Genomic DNA, 18,764 nt, shown 5'->3' with positions numbered 1-18,764 from the left:
CGCCCCGGGGACAATTGTTTACAGGCGTTTTGTTCCTGACAGCCGTGTCACCCATGATTTTCATGTTCCTGGAGTCTGTGAGACAAAGAAGACCGTAAATAGTCAATCGAGAGCTTATGTTGTTTTAATGTAAATTATCGGTAAACAACTCAGGATCTGCCTCTGCTTTTCTCCTTAAAACCCCCGTACCTGCTGTTGATGGGAGCGTACTCAGGGAAACCGAATCTGTGCTCCCAGGCGGCCAACCTCAGGGCTTGCACTCAAATAAACTCCATGCTAACTCTTCTGAATCTTGTTATCTAAGGTTGACAAACCTAAGGGGCATCGTTCTAAGATCGGTGAACATGATTTTGCTGTAGGTTATCATAGGTTTAGAAAGGAAAAAAGCACAAGAAATCTAACCAAATATAGGGATTCCAGGTCACACTCTCAGAACGTGACATGGTTTCGATCTGTGTCCCCAGCAAATCTCATGTGGAATTACAGTCCCCGGGTTGGAGGTGGGGCCTGGCGGGCGCAGACTGCATCATGGGGCTGGGCTCTCATGAATGGTTTAGCACCACCCCCACGCGGCACTGTCTCGTCGGTGAGTTCTTGTGAGACCTGGTTGTTGAAAAGCCAGCGGCACCTGCCCTCTCGCCCTCTCCCGTTCTGGCCGCTTCCCCTGCATCTCCGCCATGACTGTAAGTGTCCTGAGACCTGCCCAAAGGCTGAGAGGCAGCTGTGCTTCCTGCACAGCCTGCGGAGCAGCACACCAAGTAAACCTTTTTTCTTATAATTTACCCGGTCTCGGGTGTTTCTTTATTTTTTTTCTTTTCTTTTTTTTTTTTTGAGACAGAGTTTCACTCTTCTTGCCCAGGCTGGAGTGCAGTGACACAAACTCGGCTCACTGCAACCTCCGCCTCCCAGATTTAAGTGATTCTCCTGCCTCAGCCTCCCCAGTAGCTGGGATTACAGGCGTCCACCACCACATCCAGCTAATTTTCGTGTTTTTAGTAGAAATGGGGTTTCACCATGTTGGCTAGGCTAGTCTTGATCTCCTGACCTCAGGTGATCCACCCACCTTGGCCTCGCAAAGTGCTGGGATTACAAGTGTGAGCCACCGCGCCTGGCCTCAGCTGTTTCTTTATAGGAATGTGAGAACAGGTTAATACAGAAAGTTGGTACTGAGAAGTGGGGTTTTCCTATAAACATACCTGAAAATGTGGAAACAACTTTGGAACTGGATAGTGAGCAGAGGTTGGAAGAGTGTGGGGGGCTCAGAAGAAGACAAGAAGATAGGGGAAATTTTGAAACTTCCTTAACTGTTGTGACCCAAATGCTGATAGTGAGAGACAGTCAGGCTGACAAGGTCTCAGAGATGAGGAACTTACTAGAAACTAAAGCAAAGGTCACTTTTATGCATTAGCAAAGAACCTGGCAGCACTGTGCTCCTGCCCTAGGGATCTTTGGAACGTTGAGCTTGAGAGTGATGATTCAGGGTATCTGACAGAGGAAATTTCTTTTTCTTTTTCTTTTTTTTTCTTTTCTTCTTCTTTTTTTTTTTTTTGGAGACAGAATCTCGCTCTGTCACCCAGGCTAGAGTGCAGTGGTGCAATCTCAGCTCACTGCAACCACTTCCACCTCCTGGGTTCAAGCCGATTCTCCTGCCTCAGCCTCCCAAGTAGCTGAGATTACAGGCACATCCCACCACATCTGGCTGATTGTTGTAGAGATGGGGTTTCACCGTGGTGGCAAGGCTGGTCTCGAACTCCTGACCTCAGGTGATCTGCCCACCTCAGCTTCCCAAAGTGCTGGGATTACAGGTGTGAACCACCATGCCCAGCCTGGCAGAGGAAATTTCTAAGCAGTAAAGCCTTCAGGATGTTGCCTGGCTGCTTCTAACAACCTTTGCTCATATGCGTGAGCAAAGAAATGACCTGAAACTATAACGTATTTAAAAGGGAAGCAGAGCTTAAATATTTGGAAAATTTACAGCCTGCCTATGTGGTAGAAAAGAAAAGCCCATTTTCAGGGGAAAAATTCAAGCAGGCTGCAGAAATTTGCAGAAGCAAATAGGAGCCAAGTGCCGACAGCCAAGACAACAGGAAAAAGGGCTCCAAAGAATTTCAGAGACCTTCACGGCGGCCCCTCCCATCACAGGCTCGGAGGCCTAGGAGTGAAGAATGGTTTCACGCGCTGGGCCCAGGGCCCTATTGACTCAACTGCCTCGGGACACCGCTCCCTGCATCCTGGCTGCTCCAGCTCCATCTGTGGCTCAAAGGAGCCCAGGTACAGCTCAGGTCACTGCTTCAGAGGGTGCAGACTATAAGCCGTGGTGGCTTTCACATGGTGCTAAGAATGCAGACACGCAGAGTGCACAAGCTGAGGCCTGGCAGCCTCCACCCAGATTTCAGCTGTGTCCAGGCAAAAGGCTGCTTCAGGGACAGAGTCCTCATGAAGAACCTCTGCTAGGGCAGTGCAGAGGGGATGCATGGGATTGGAGGCCCCACAGTCCCTACTGCAGCACTGCCTAGAGAGCTGTGAGAAGGGGGCTGCCATCCTCCAGACCCCAGAACAGTGGATCCACCGCAGTTCACGCCCTGCGCCTGCAAAGCTACAGGCACTCAGTGATAGTCCACGAGAGCAGCCACGGAGGCTGAGCCCTGCAAAGCCACAGAGGTAGAACCGCCTGAGACTTTGGGCGCTCACCCCTTTCATCAGCGTGCCCTGGATGTGAGACACGGAGTCAAAGGAAGTTATCTTGGAGCTTTAATATTTCATGACTTCCCTGCTGGGTTTCAGACTCGCATGGGGCCTGTAGCCCCTTTCTTTTGGCCAATTTCTCCGTGAAATGGGAATCTGTTGGGAAACACTGCAAAGGAGGAAGGACTGACAGATGCCTACATACATTTGTTATGAGTAACATACAAACAAGGAGCAACAAACTGTGGAGGCCGCAGGAGGCCCCTGAGGAGGAAGGCCTCTCCATGCCTCATGTTCCGGTGCAGGGTGACCTCGGCTCTGTTACCAGAAACCTTGCGCTCAAGGACATAAAACCCCTTGGTAGCACCATGACGTAGACAGGCTTGTAGGCTCCTTGTAAGGCATGAGTTCCATCAGCTGCACACAGATAATGAGCTAAAGACAACCACATGTTCTTGTTTTGTGAAGCTCCCAAACCGCCTGTCATCAATCCTCAGGATGACACAGCAGTTCCAGCTCACTGATTCACTCCACCATTACTCCACCCCTACCCTGTAGATCAAAGTGATTGTGATCAATAAATAGTGTGGATGATCAGAGCTCGGGGCCTTCACTGTCTCCTCCAGAGTAATAAGTGATGGCCCCCTGGTCCCACTTTTTCACTTAATCTGTCTTTCTCTCATTCCTTTCTCACCACTGAACTTGGGGTACCCATGGGTGATGTAGGGCTGGCTCCCTACATTCCGGTGCCCAACGTGGGACTCATGGATCCCTGCGTTCTGGCACCCAATGTGTGGGGCTCATGGATTCCCTACAGAATCTTTACCCAATGCTTTTGCCTCCATCGTATCTTGGAAGTAAACAACTTGGTTTTTATTTTTCAGGCTCATACGTGGAAGAGACTTGCCTTGTCTCAGATGGGGTTTTGGACTTTGGACTTTTGAGTTAGTGCTGAAATTAAGACTTTGGGGATCTGTTAAGAAGCGATGATCATATTTTGCACTCTGAGAAGGACATGAAATTTGGTGGGGCCAGGGGTAAAATGATACGGCTCAGATCTGTGTCCCCACCAAATCTCATGTCAAACTGTGATCCCCAGTGTTGGAAGTGGGACCTGGTAGGAGGTGATTGGATCATGGGGGCAGAGATCTCATGAACGGTTTAGCACCATCCACCCTTGGTATTGTGTAGCGAGCTCTCATGAGATTCGGTTGCTTCAAAGTGGGTGGTGCCGCCTCCACTCTCGCTTCCTTCTGCCCGAGCCATGTCAGATGTGCCTGCTTCCCCTTCACCTTCCTCCATGGTTATGTTTCCTGAGGCCTCCCCAGAAACAGAAATTACTATGCTTCCTGCAGAGTCTTCCATGAGCCAATTAAACCTCTTTTCTTATAAATTACCGAATGTCGGGTATTTCTTTATAGCAATGCAAGAGCAGACTAATACAGAATGTTGCCTAAAAATAAAATCCTAAGCCCCTGAACCAACTAAGCAGACACCTCCTCTCAGCCAAGGGCATTCCTGAGTTAACCTGACAGATCCGTTCAGGCCCTGGTGGGACGAGGGGGTCAGACATGCCTTGTTAGACCTTCCTCCCTTTGAAATTCAGGCACAGTCGATCAGCACTAACATTGAAACAGACCTTAAGACTCATGAAAAGACTGTTTGTAGCAATAAGACGCCAACATGATACATAGCAGCCCTTAACAGAAATACAAGGATTTTACTCCAAAATATATTTCTTTGCCATATTTTGAAATGGTCCTGCAAAGCTGTCTTCTGTGGGGAAAATGTACATTCTATAGAGAATCTCATTCTTTTTCTAGGTCCAAAAGAGAATTAACTGAGTCTGGCAGCTTTTTAAGTCTGACAAGAAACATTTACAATCTATTCTCTCTGAAGCCTATTACTTGGAGGCTTCAACTGATTGAAGAAAACCCCGGTCTCTGTAATCACTTATCTTAACCCAGACACTCCCTTCTAATGATTCCAGTTCTTCAGGTAATAACTTTTTCAACCAATTGCCAATCAGAAAATCTTTGACTCCACCTAGGACCTGAAAGTCCCCCACCCGCCACTTCAAGTTGTCCTGCCTTTCTGGACCAAAACAAATTGCACATGTACTGACTGATTTCTTACGTCTCCCTAAAACGTATAAAGCCAAGCTGTAGCCTGACCACCTCGGGCACACGTTCTCAGGACCGCCTGGGGCTGTGTCACTGGTCACGATTCTCACATTGGCTCAGAATAAACATCTTCCAATAGTTTACAGAGTTGGACTCTTTTCCTTGACAATAGCTGGCACCCTACACGTGGAGTCTCAGAGAAGACTCAGAACCCCGGACGGAGCTGCCCAAAACTAGAGCTGAGGGAATAGCTGGGGCCCACTGAAAACCCTCTGACTTTGAGTTTCTCCTCAAGTGAAACCGTAAGTTCTACTGAGCCCTGGACAATTTCACCGATGGTCCTTGGTTTATTCTGAATTTCTTTTTCTCCTAGGAAGCTGTCGAGGATGCATTCAAAAGGTCTTCCCTATTGATTTTTCTCTGAACATTTATCTCAACCGGCTTGTGATAGGCTCGGCTGTGTCTCCACCTAAATCTCTCTTGAATTGCCCATGTGTTGTGGGAGGGACCTGGTGGGTGGTAATTAAATTATGGGGGTGGTTACTTCCATGCTGTTCCCAGGATAATGGGTGAGTTCTCCAAAGATCTGATGGTTTTATAGGGGGGTTTTCCCTCCTTCCCTTGGCCCTTCTCCTTCCTGCCATCGTGTGAAGGGTGCGTCTGCTTCCCCTTTTGCCGCCATTGTAAGTTTCCTGAGGCCTCCCCAGTCACGCTGAACTGTGAACCAATTAAACCTCTTTCCTTTACAAATTACCTAGTCTCAGGTATGTCTTTATTAGCAACCTGAGAACAGACTAAAACTGCTTGTCCGTGCATTTTCATGATGAACTGGGCTGTCATTTTCATAGATAAATGACATACTGAACTCCTCAGCTCCAAAGAGAAAGGACATTTTGCTCCTCCAAGCCAAAGGTGCCCCTGAGTGACCAGGTGCCAGGTGGGAATGTGTGGGGGTGGACCTCCCATGATGTGTATTGGCCTTACAGGGAATGCCCCCAACCAACAAATTAATTTTAAAAGGCTCATCCAGGAAATACATATAAGACATGACCACTCAGAATTTTGAGCCCCCTTGGAGGTGATAGACCTCTGGAGGGATAAACTGGGACACACAGCAGCAGAAGTGACTCAGTGGCGAAGCACTGTGAGTTCTACCCACAATCAGCGCACATCAATGTACCACACACAAAGAATAACCCTAGGCCACAGCTAGCCTCCTTTTAAGAAAAAGACAAGAGAAACAAATTATGTAAGAATGAGGAAATACGAGGAGAATATCCCGGGTGTGGGTTTGTGTTTGTGTAAATGGGACACGTTCGAGGGCGTGCAGGTTTTCTCTGACTTCAATGGTTTACATTTTATGCTTTGTTGCACACATTTTTAAATGATACGCAGATTACATGAAGAAAAATTCAGAGCCTAAAAGCTGACCTGCAGCTATGGAGTTCCTAAGTTCTCCGTTTCTCTGTGTTCTTTTCTGCCTGCTTTAAATCTAGTACCTTTCTACTGGTGTTGAGATAAAAACCACTCTTTGGATCCAACTATTTTTGTTTCATTTCATTTTTTGCAAACTGGTGAGTTTGTATTGATATCTCATGGCTAGAGTTCTCAAGTAAAAGCTAAAGAATCTTGTTTGTCTAAGTGTGTATGTGTGTTTAAATGTGTTTATGTGTATGTACATGTATTTTGTTATGTGTTGAGGCCACAAGGTACCAATCTGGCTTAAAATAAGCATTCAGAAATTGAGGAAATAAGCCCAAATGTCTTTCCAGGGCATGTGACTTAAGTAAATCACATTTTATTTTGCCAATACAAAGCCAGCTCACCGTCACCACCAAAACGTGGCTCTATTTGTAATTGTGCACCTATGCGCTCAAAGCCTGGAAAGGAGAGTGGAGGTGCGTAGGCGGACAGCGAGTGTTTCTGGGAAGAGGAGGAGGGAAGGAGAACTTTCACGGTCTGTCACTGCAGTGTCACCGTCCCATTCCTTTACCGTTGAGATCTTTTACAAAAAGAGCACATTCATGTGTGACTCATACGGTAAAAAAACCACAAAAACCTAAAAATGTAATACACATATAACCACAGCATATATGTGTAAAAGAAAATAAAATCTCAGGAACCCCAGACGCGTCATGTCAAAGGGAGGGTTAAGTCTGGGAACTGTGTCATGCAACCCGGCCATTGCTCTTCTCAAGTGGATAGCTGTAATTTCATCACCCTGGGTCACAGCACTGTACATACACTCGGTTCCCACAACAACAAAGGGCCTTCTGCCTCTCCGGATGGCCACCTTCGCAAAGTGCTCACACGGAAATCCTTGCTGGTCCCTAATCTTTCAGGATACTCATTCCTCTGTAAAACAAACATGCTTATTGTAACCTTAGGTCTGCAACCTAACTTTGACTCCTACAAGTGATTTCTGTTAAGTCTCACCCTGGCAATATTAATTACAAGTTTACCTTCCAGGTACAGAACAAGGACGAGGTGATCAGCCACTGCCTACCCTGGCACAGGCCACAGAACTCTTTCCTCCACCCCCTCTGCTCAGAAGTTCACCTCATCTTATGTAAATTACCGGTTTACTGAGCACTCATCAGAGCCTCACTGCCAGCGCCTCCCTTTTTCCTCCTGCTTGCTCTCTCCTCCTCAACACCCAGTCCCCAAAACCCTATTTAGATGGCACAGTTGATGCTTCCGTGGCTTGCGTTTTCCTGGGCCCATCCTCAGACCTCTACTGATGGAGACGTTTGCCTGGTTAAGAATCTCATTCGGTGAATGGAAGCCGTTGAACACATGGCTTGAACACACCTCGCCACGTGCCTGCCCCAAGTTAATGAGCAGAACTGACTACTGCCTGCTTGCAGAAGGAGTGGGACGGAGGAGGAAAGGGAAACATACAACAGGACACATTTTTAAACATAATTTCAAAATTTTACCCAGTCACATATGTATACACACACATAGAAAATTACAAGGCAGATTACTCACAGCAGCATGAGAGAATTTTTGAGTGAGTGGGATTTTTTATAGGAAGGTGTTTTTTTTGGCTTCTTTGAATATTTTTTTCTTTTTTAGGTTTTTATATTCATAAAGTCATATTTACTTTTCAAAAGTGTCAACCTTAAACAGTGAGATTCTGAAAATATGATTACATATAGCTTGTATCCGAACACACAGCCTGAGATTGGTCACCTAGACAAACGGGGTCAGCCTTTCCAAGTGAGGAAGTTCAGGTTTCATTTACCAGGTGGAGACAGAGAAACTCCAGCAGGATCACCGCAGTTTTCACAGGAGACCAGGGCCAACGCCACAGCCACTCAGTTGGTTAGGGATCACTGTATTTTAAGGAAGATTTCGTTATGACTCCATGAGGAGGGGTGGTGAACTGAGGGGTCTTTACTATTTACAGGTAAAAGAGAATAAAAAGGCAGATTTACGCTTCATGCCATGTGACCTAGGCTGCATAGCCACACTCCCCCAAGGCTCAGGATAATTCAAAGTCCCAACAGCTTTAGGTTTGAATGACTTAATTTCACAAAAGATAATATATGCCCATGAATTGAAAATCAGAAAGATATCCAGGGAAGCACCTCTCCCAGTTCTACTCTCTCATCTTCCAGCACTCCTTCCAGAAGGCCTCGCGCTATGCCAGTTTTCTCATTTTTCCTTCCAGGGACAGTTTAAGGATCTTTCTAGTTATCCTTTTGTTAAAAGTATATTTACTGAAATCCAAGCACACGATACTTGCTTCTTCCCACATACGCTGTCTCGGAGGTTGTTCGATGTCCGTGCAAAGCTGCCTGTTCTTCCGAACAGCCACCGAGTCCATCACGTGAGTGTGCTGCAACCCATTCACTCTGGTCCACACCCGATGGGTCTTTAAATTGTCTGCAGTCCTTTGCCATTACAAAACACGCCGCAGGTCGTGTTGCGCACGTGCAAAAATGCAAATCTGTGGTATGTTTCCCCAAACAAAAATCGTTGGGTTTAGCGGCACAAACTTTTCATTTTGGAAGATATTTCAACTGGCTCATCCTGGAGCGTATAGCAACATCACTCGCAAAAACAATGCCCGAGGGTGCCTGCTTCCCCCCACGCTTGCTAGCGGCCTCACCACCTTTCTGATCGTTGTTAACCTATGAAGAGAGGTACCGCGTTGTAATTTTAATTTTTATTATAAATTAAGTCGGGCTTTCCTTCGTATGTTAAACTGTTTGCATTCCTTTCCCTGTGAACTGTTTTTCGCCTCTTCCTGAGCCATTGGTCTCTTCCCACTGACTCGTTGCCTACGTGTAAAGGGAACACGGGCTCTGCGTTTTAAGGCAACTCGCACTTGGTGAAGGGTTTTACCTTTTTCCCTAGCTTGTCTTTCGACCGCGTTTGCTGTTTGTGCGCGCTCTTTTTTTGTGTATAAGGAGAGCGCGTTGCTCTTGTTTTTAAAATGTCGATTACGTTCTGGGGAAGGCAGGCTCAGCTACGCCCCCCTTCCCACTGCTCAGCCACCTGCTTTTTTGCCCGGGTGGGTGGTCCGGCCCCGCGCCCTCCAGAGTCTCGGGCCAATGCCCAGAACCGACTCCGGGGAGGCCGCGCTCTCGCCCCAAGGCGACCAGAAGCCCACGTGCCACGGGAGACCTCGGAACCAGCAACTCGGTGCCAGTTTCCCGCGTTAGAGGGGACCCGTTTGCGGGCGACTTCCGGGGCGGGGCCTGTCTGGAGCGGAAGAGCCTGGGCGGCGCTCTGCGTCGGGGTGCGGGTCTGCGGCCTTCGGGTCCGGGGCAGCGGCGGCCGGCGGCGGGCGGCGGGCGGCGGGCGGCGGGCGGCGGGCGGCGGGCGCGGGGCGGGGCGCGAAGCGGGAGGCGCGCGCCAGGCTGTGGAGCGCGGCGTGAGGCCGGGCCGCGCGGCCATGAATCTGGAGCGGCTGCGGAAGCGCGTCCGGCAGTACCTCGACCAGGTGGGCGCCCCGACCCCGGGCGCGGGGCCCAGGCCGCGCTGCGTCCATTTCCGCGCGGCGCGGGGCGGGAGTGACCGCGGCCGGGCTCTGGGTGGGGAAGGGCTGGGCTGGCCCCGGGCCTCCGTCGGGGGCCGGCGTGTCTGCGCCTCACCCGAGGGGAGCGGTGCCTGCGGCCGGGCGCCGTAGGCCGCCCTCGGGTCCCAGCGTCGCGCTGCGCCGGGCGCGGCGGGCGGCCCGGGCCGCGCCGGCTCCTCAGGGCGAGGTGAAGGACGGCTTCCGAGGAGAGCCGCGGCGTGGCCTTGGAACTGGGCTGGCTCATGAAACGTTTTTGAGAGGTTTGGTTGCGATTTCTGTGGGGCTGAATTAAGTGGATAGAGATGCGAACAAGCCCGTGGTCTCAGATCGGTCTTTGAAAAACTCTGGTTAACCGCGTCTGTGTTCCCCGCGCTGCCTTCGAGTGAATGGCGGACAGCGTTTAAGGAGAGAAGCGGCTTCCAGAATCAGCAGCGGCCGTTTTATTCGTGATGCCGTTTGTTTTTTGCCGAAACGCTTGCTCTTTCAGTAACTTGGAAACCAAGGCGCAGAAACGCCATGTGTATTGCAGAGTTTTCGGAACTGGGTGCTGAATGACGTGGCCAGGTGTTCGCGGTCCGCTGCAGGGCTGCGTCTTTGTTCACCGTGAGTCACTGCGACTCCGTGTTTTCTGATCGCTTTTCCTTCCGCACGGAGACGTAGTGAAGAGTGCGGCGGGCCTGGTTTCCAGCCTCAGAGACGCCGGTACTGAGCACATTTGTAGCCGGCCCGTTGGCATTCCTTCTGCCTTGGGCTGGCAGAGGGGGTCCTGGGGTGCATCCGGGGGAACTGGGGCAGAAACTGTGGAAGACTGAGGACCAAGGAGCAGAACAGGGACTAAAGCGGGCCGTGGGTCGCTGTGGGTGGCTCTCACTGTCGGCGCCTTCATTTTTGTTAGACTTGGAGGAGGTGAGTTTTTGTTAGAGGAGCTGAGTTCTGCCCCATGTTCAGTGAAGCTTAGTTAATGTATATGTGTGTATGTTTTTAAATTTGAGTGTTATTAAAACTGCAACTGTATTACATGAGGTATTTGAGTATAGTGTTCTGTCTACTAAATTTCACGTTGGGATTCATTACCAGCTCATTGAAAGTGTTACATAATTATCAGCACAAGAATTGCTAATGACTAGCCTTTGCTGTTCCAGTTGCATTTCATTTGTATGTTTCACGATACATTTTTATAGTGTATGAGTTTTTTAAAAAATTACCTTCGTGAGTTGCATATACAAAGGTATTACAGTAATATTTGTATTGTGCCATTGAACTAAAATTCACTACGTGAGATATTAGAGATGTAAAAAGTTGTCTTCAGATGTAGATTTATTATTTAGAATTATAATAATATTAGAAATCTGTTTAAGACTATTGAAATAACAGGGAACTTTTTTTTTTTTTGGTATGCAGCAACAGTATCAAAGTGCTCTATTTTGGGCAGATAAAGTAGCTTCACTGTCTCACGGTAAGTGACAAAATGCTAATTTTTTTTCTGATTACTCTTAAAAAATGTTTTCTATTTCACCTTGTACCCCGGACCACTTACGTGAACTTTTCCCTCCAGAGGAACCCCAGGACATCTACTGGTTGGCTCAGTGTCTTTACCTGACAGCGCAGTATCACAGAGCCGCTCATGCGCTTCGGTCACGAAAACTGGACAAGGTAAGTAATTGTATGAACTTCAAAGCTCTTCAGAGCTTTAAAAAAATGTCGTTAGTGCCGAGAACAGTGGCTCATGTCTCTAATCCCAGTGCTTTGGGAGGCCGAGGCGGGTAGATCACGAGGTCAGGAGTTCAAGACCAGCCTGGCCAAGATGGTGAAACCCTGTTTCTACTAAAAATACAAAAATTAGCCAGGCGTGATGGCTGGCGCCTTTAATTCCAGCTACTCGGGAGGCTGAGGCAGGAGAATTGCCTGAACCTGGGAGCCTGGGTGACAGAGCAAAACTCTGTCTCAGAAAAAAAGTTCAGTGGCTCACGCCTGTAATCCCAGAGCTTTGGGAGGCCGAGGCGGGTGGATCACGAGGTCAAGAGATTGAGACCATCCTGGTCAACATGGTGAAACCCCGTCTCTACTAAAAATACAAAAATTAGCTGGGCATGGTGGCGCACGCCTGTAGTCCCAGCTACTCGGGAGGCTGAGGCAGGAGAATTGCTTGAACCCAGGAGGTGGAGATTGCAGTGAGCCGAGATCGCGCCATTGCACTCTAGCCTGTGTAAGGAGCGAAACTCCGTCTCAGAAAAAAAAAAAAGTTAGTGTCTTACGTGTATATCCCATTTATGTTGAAATTATTTAAATGGATGCAATTTTTTTTTTGGCGGGGAGGGGTGTTTCACTGTGTTACCCAGGCTGGGGTGCAGTGGGATGATCATGGCTCACTGTAGCCTCAGACTCCTGGGTTCAAGAGATCCTTCTTCCTCAGCCTTCTTAGTAGCTGGGACTACAGGTACATGCCACCACACCCATCTAATTTTTAAATTTTTTTGGTAGAGACGGGGTCTCACTATGTTGCCCAGGCTAATCTTGAACTCCTGGTCTCAAGTGATCCTCCTGCCTTGGTCTCCCAAAGTGCTGGGATTATAGGTGTGAGCCATCACAGTAGGCCCAACTTGTCTTACTAAATGTGAAGGGAAAATGTCTTACACCTAATCTGTACCTTCTTTTCCCCCCATCTTTCATCTAGTCTCTGAATTCTAAACGGCTCTGAAATCATAGATACTCCTTTTCCTCTCCACTCATGCATATCAGGCCTTTAATTTTTTGTCTGTCCTGTTACGGCTTCTCTTCTTGTTTCTTTTCTCTAGTAACAGTTTGTCTTTTCTTACCGTCCCTGTGTCCAGTTCATCTTATGAACTGTTACAGGGGTGAGTAGTCTTCATAAAACATGGATTATATTCCCACAAAGTCTATCAGTGACTTCCCGTTACCTGCAGGATAAAGTCAGATGCAGCAGTAGGTCTGTGAGGCCCTCCATGATTTCTCTCCAGTCTGTGTCTAATCCACCGCCATCGATACCCGGAACACGTGCCCCAGTCACGTGGAGCTGCTCCGAGCTCCTTGGCACTGCAGTTATTCACACTCAGAGCTTGGAGTGCGGCCCAGCGCTCCACTCTGCTGCCTGACCAAGTCCTCACTTAGTTGCTCTCCTGCAGATGTTTCCTTCTTCACCTGGCTGCCACCTTCTATGCCCCCTTTCATCATGCTTACCCATTGGGCTTAGGTCACGTCTCCCCTACTGTAACCTCCTGGGGCAAGGCCTTACTCCTTTTTGAAACCTTGGTGCCTAGTAAACACTGGGTTCGTGATAAATATGGTTTAACAAGACTGGAATTTTTTTTTTTAACTGTAAGAGTAAAAGGAGAAATGAAAATAGCTCTATTTCATGCTTATGGCTTTCTTTGAAAGTGAAGATACATATTATTTTGACCACTTTTTAAACAAATTAATTTCTTTCCTAGTTGTATGAAGCATGTCGTTACCTTGCAGCTAGGTGCCATGTAAGTATGCTCACAATTTCATTTTTATTTGGTTGAAAGTTTGATGATGTGAGTGTTAGGCATCCCTTATATATGTGTGAGGTTTTTAGTGATGGAGGTTGGCAGGTTAGTAAAGTGTTTCATGAGGAAGTGTTCTTTTCCTTAGTATTGTTTGCTGTAAAATACTAATTCTTCATTTACTAAAAGTTGACATGCATGGAGAAAATTCTACTTTAAACATTTTACGTTTAAGTAATGGATATCATACATATTATCCTTTAAAAGATTAGATCATATGTTTAGTGTTAGAAATCATGGGTGATGGGTAGCATTTCTGTTTTCCACATAGTATGCTGCAAAGGAGCACCAGCAGGCCCTTGATATTCTTGATATGGAAGAGCCAATCAACAAAAGATTATTTGAAAAATACTTGAAGGATGAAAGTGGGCTCAAAGATCCCTCCAGTGACTGGGAGATGTCACAGTCTTCCGTAAGTAGTACTGTTGCACACCTCAGTAACGGCAGTGAGAATTACCCTCTTTACATAGCAGAAATGCATTATCTTCTTTAACTTGAGTATTGCCCTATTGAAACAATGTGGTTGCCATTTTCTTTAATTTGCCCACCAAAACCAAAAAAGATTCAGAGACATTTCTTAGCCATCAATTGGAAGCTGTAATTCTATCCTCAGATGCCTGCATCTAAAATAGGCTGGCTTAAAATCTTCCTTCTCATATTTGATGCCTTAAGCTACTCCCTAAAAGTGGAATCATTTTTCTCCTCCTTTCTGTGTTTCAGCAGTTTTGGACCTACACCAGGAAGCTGATTAGCTTAGATGTTTCTTTCCAGGAAATGGTTCTGTGTTCCTGTTTGCTTTGAAGTACATTGCTGTGTAATTTTGTATATTTCAGTTTTTATACTTCTTATCTCCATGAAATTCCACTTTTCTTGCTGGCAGAAATTGTGTAATAATAAGTAATATTTACAGATTATTATTCTGGATTGTTACTCTTTAAAAAAAAAACTTACTGAGATATAATTCATATGCCATGCAGTTCACTCATTTAAAGTGTATGGTTTGATGTCTTTTAGTATATTCACAGAGCTTTGCAGACCTCACCATGGTCAATTTTAGGATGATTTTATTATTCAGAAAGGGTCTGTACCCCTTACCTGACCCACTAGTTTCTCTATCTTCCCACTTTTTTTTTTTTTTTAGTTGAGACACAGGCTCTTTGCTCTTTGCCTAGGCTGAAGTATAGTGGCACAGTCACAGCTGACTGCAGCCTCAACCTCCCAAGCTCTAGTGATTCTCCCACCTCAGCCTCCCAAATAGCTGGGGCTATAAGCACATGCCACCACAGTCGGCTACATTTTTAAAAAATGTTTTGTAGAGACAGGGTGTCACTGTGTTGCCCAGGCTGGTCTCAAACTCCTGGGCTCAAGTGATCCTACACTTTAGTTTCCCAGTGTTGGGATTACAGGCATGAGCCGCCACCCCAGCCCAGTAATTCTTTATATGTTTGGTAGAACTTTATTACTCTACTTTTCACCTTAGATATATTTTTAAGCATAAAAAAAATTACACATTTTATGTGTATGTTGCTTTTTTTCTGGCCACTCATTAATTTATGTGCTAAGAAGCACATTCTTCTGCGAAGAAATGCATTTATGAGAGTGTTTGGTACTGTCATTATTTTTGCGACCTCTTATCCATCAACTTATCTGCTACAAAATGTGTAATTTATTTGTAATGCATTATTTATTTTGTGAAGTTACTTTTTAAAAAAACAACTCATAGGATATTGCTTAGATCAAAGACTCTCTCATAATTCATTACTTTTTCCAAAATTTTACTTTATAAATCTTCTTCATATTCTTAATGATTTTAGCTGCCCGTTGCTAGATCATCTTTAAATTCAGTTATGTGTTTGAGGTCCAGAGTCCGGAATGTATGTCAGATTTCCACGTCTTGTTTATGGTAGTCGCGAGATGACTGTTGAACACCTTACTGTGTGCTGGCACCACAGAGATAGTAGTATCTCTAGTCCTCACAGAGTTCTGTAAGTTAGATAGTGTTTTTACCTTTTTACAGATGAGGAAAGGAAATGGAGGCCAAGAGAGGTTAAATCACTGGTCCAAGGTTATGAGTAAGTCGCAGAGCTAGGGTTTGAACTTAGGTCCATCCTGCCCCAGCGGGCCATTGTGCTGACTGCAGTGACCACTGAGCTGCCTTGCTGCCAGTTTCTGCTCATTAAGATCCTTTTGACGGGTGGTTGTCTATCACACTGTCAATCCTAGAGTTTTATTTTATATATATACACACACACACACACACACACACACACACTCACTGTTTGCTGTCTGCAAATCATTGCACTATTTTGGATAAAACAGATAATGAAGGCAATATCCATGACATGTACTTTTGTTATAAAGGTATGTTGGAACAGAGTGTTTAGAGCCCAGGGAAGATGGATTGAAGAAGCTTTGCTGTGCTTTTTGTGTGTGTGTTTTTATTAATTTATGCCTTGACAGTTGTGATGAACTAAATCCTTTTAAATGCAATAAAAACTTGTCAGCATTCTCATACAATTCTGTATCAAAAGTTAAGTTTAAGGACCAGGCATGGTGGCTCATGCCTGTAATCTCAGCACTTTGGGAGGCTGAAGTGGGAGGATCACTTGAGGCCAGGAGTTTGAGACCAGCCTGGGCAACGTAGCAAGGTTGTCTCTACAATATGTTTAAAAAATTAGCTCTTTGTGGTGTTGTGTACCTGTAATTCTGGCTACTCAGGAGGCTGAGGCAGGAGGGTCACTTGAGACCATAAGAGTTCAAGGCTGCAGTGAGCTGTGATTGCGCCACTGCACTCTCGCCTGGGAGGCAGAGTGACTCGGCCTCTAAGGAAAAAAAAAGTTAAGTTTAAAAGTACTGACGGAACATGTGACTCATCATTGTTCCAACAGATAAAGAGTTCTATCTGTCTTCTCCGTGGGAAAATCTATGATGCTCTGGATAACCGAACCCTGGCTACCTACAGCTACAAAGAAGCTTTGAAGCTCGATGTCTACTGTTTTGAAGCATTTGATCTTTTAACTTCACACCACATGTTGACAGCACAAGAAGGTTTGAAAACTTGGGTGTTTTTATGTTTAGCAAAATTAATATTGTTTGGATTTTTTGCTCTGAAATCTTAACAGCAGGCCATGCACGGGTTTTAATAGACCGACTCACTTTCTTAATGTCTTCAAATGTAGAGCATGTTGTAGAATGCAGTGTTGTACAGTGCCTTGTGCTGTCTGAATCTAGGGATTGTGATATGAAGAGGCCATCTTTTTGAGAAGTGATTGAGATAGTATAAGCCAGGATTTCAGTATCTCATTCAGTGATTCCCAGCCATGTTGCTTTTTAAATCCTTGGGAAGATTTAGAAACATCCATGTCCAGTTCCCAACGCCAGAGCAGTTCAGTCGGAGTCTCCGGGTGAGGCCCTATCATCAGATGATTTAAAGCTCCCACATGATCCTGATGTATCACAGGCACTGAAAATCGCAGTCCAAGTATGTTGGCAGTGATGTGAGGTGGTAAACAAGAGAAACAGAAGATAGAGTGGTTGAGTTAATGGGGTTCTAACATATTTTAGCCTATTGCAGTGGTTCTCAATGAGGGTAATTTTGCCCCCGCCCCAGGGAACATCTGGCAATGTCTGGAGACTGTCACTGCTTAGGGGCAGGGAGGGAGGTTGAGAGGTTGCTGCTGGTATTTAGTGGCTACCGGCCAGAGGTCCCGCTTAGTACCGGCAGTGCACAGGCTCCCCTCTTCCCAGCAGAGCAAGCTCCACACGGTGTCAGAAGTGTGGAGGCTGGTGACAAGAGCCACCTGGGGACCTTCTGGCCTCAGCCCTGGAAGAGCAGCTTCCAACCACCATCTCCAGGCCCGGAACCACTATGTCAGCTTCTGTAGCACATTTTGAGCTTATGTTCTGAATTTGGTTTACTTAGACCAAGAACTATAGAATAATATTTTTAATTGTTGGCTTTTTCCCTCTATAAATATTATGAGGATAATTCTTTTTTTTTCCTCACCATTTTTAAGAAAAAGAACTTCTTGAATCGCTACCTCTTAGCAAGCTCTGTAATGAAGAACAGGAATTGCTGCGTTTTCTATTTGAGAACAAATTAAAAAAAGTAAGTAAAACCAAAGAATTAGCATTTGCTTTATGTAAATATCCTATTTTTCCATTAAATTTGGCATCTAGTCTTGTATTAAATTTTCGAAAACAAAATTTTCATAAATTTAGCACATTTTTGAGAATAGAGCATTTAAAATACATATGATTCCCAAAAAAAGCTTCCAAAAATACCTATCTTCTCAGAACGACTCCTTATACTAAAAGATTGAATTATCAAGTAAATGGAATAGTGTTGCATGAAAATGAAGATCTTTTTATTATGGTTCCTAAATGTTTACTTTGGGAAATACGTCCCACTATGGAATTCTGTGATAAAATTGAGAAGAGAATTACACTTACTGAGAGGAGTACTTATACAACCTAAAATTTAAAGTTTTCAGAGGCTCACATTTTTTCTTGTCAGTGTTTTAACCACTTGGGCCAAACACAAATTGAATCCGCCTTTAATTTTGTTTTTGTTCATTGTGTTCATGTTTAAATTTCTCTGTGTTTCAGTATAATAAGCCTAGTGAAACGGTCATCCCTGAGTCTGTAGATGGCTTGCAAGAGAATCTGGATGTGGTAGTGTCTTTAGCTGAGAGACATTATTATAACTGTGATTTTAAAATGTGCTACAAGCTTACTTCTGTGTAAGTATATCCATCCATTTTTACGTAGGAACATGGGATCAGTGTGCCACGCTTAGTAGCTAAGCCATCCCCCACACACACCGGTTTCCAGGGTACATGATTTAAACTTAGCTAAATTACATATACTATTTTTTGTAGCTCTTTTGGGTTTAAAATCCTTGACTTACAAAAAATTTAATTGGCAAATACATGTAATCTTTATTAGGTTGGTGCAAATGAAGGTTGCTGCTGGTATCTAGTGGCTACCGGCCAGAGGTCCTGCTTAGCACTGGCAATTTTGTAAAATGTTACAGAATGATTGTTGTACAACTGCCGTTATTTTTGTACCAACCTCATAGTATTTCCTATTGGTTTTGATTCTTTTAAATAATCGGACTACTTACTTTATTTATAACAATTCTGTTGACTTAAAGTAAATGTATGTGATAATGTTTATTTGTATTCCCTTCAAATAAACCAGAATTTATTCTTTCATTTGTAACTTAATTATGGCCTTAACTGAATCAGACTGAAGATAATGGAGGGAAGAAAGTGAAAAAGTGTTATAACCTGCAGCATCGTATGTGATGCTGTGATGACTGTCTCCACATAGCTGATCATCATGAGTGCTGTCATCTACTGTTTTGGGGATAGTAATGTC

The 18,764-nt window shown here is 45.4% G+C and overlaps 1 protein-coding gene across 1 annotated transcript in view; it reads left to right on the top strand.

The window, feature by feature from the left end:
• The first annotated feature begins 9,678 nt into the window (after window positions 1–9,678).
• The window catches only part of CDC16 (cell division cycle 16), a 44,302-nt gene continuing 35,216 nt past the window's right edge, over window positions 9,679–18,764 (top strand). The window contains exons 1-8 of the mRNA XM_064361816.1: window positions 9,679–9,762; window positions 11,239–11,293; window positions 11,393–11,490; window positions 13,287–13,325; window positions 13,654–13,794; window positions 16,271–16,430; window positions 17,399–17,490; window positions 17,991–18,124. Of these exons, the coding sequence (XP_064217886.1) occupies window positions 9,715–9,762; window positions 11,239–11,293; window positions 11,393–11,490; window positions 13,287–13,325; window positions 13,654–13,794; window positions 16,271–16,430; window positions 17,399–17,490; window positions 17,991–18,124 (767 nt within the window). The 5' untranslated portion in view covers window positions 9,679–9,714. The remainder of the gene's footprint in view (window positions 9,763–11,238; window positions 11,294–11,392; window positions 11,491–13,286; window positions 13,326–13,653; window positions 13,795–16,270; window positions 16,431–17,398; window positions 17,491–17,990; window positions 18,125–18,764) is intronic.

Source organism: Aotus nancymaae, unplaced genomic scaffold (assembly GCF_030222135.1).
Source record: "Aotus nancymaae isolate 86718 unplaced genomic scaffold, 86718_ANA_hifiasm-v0.15.2.pri h1tg000044l, whole genome shotgun sequence".
Classification (NCBI taxonomy): Eukaryota; Metazoa; Chordata; class Mammalia; order Primates; family Aotidae; genus Aotus; species Aotus nancymaae.
This window is presented reverse-complemented; position numbering and strand designations above follow the sequence as displayed.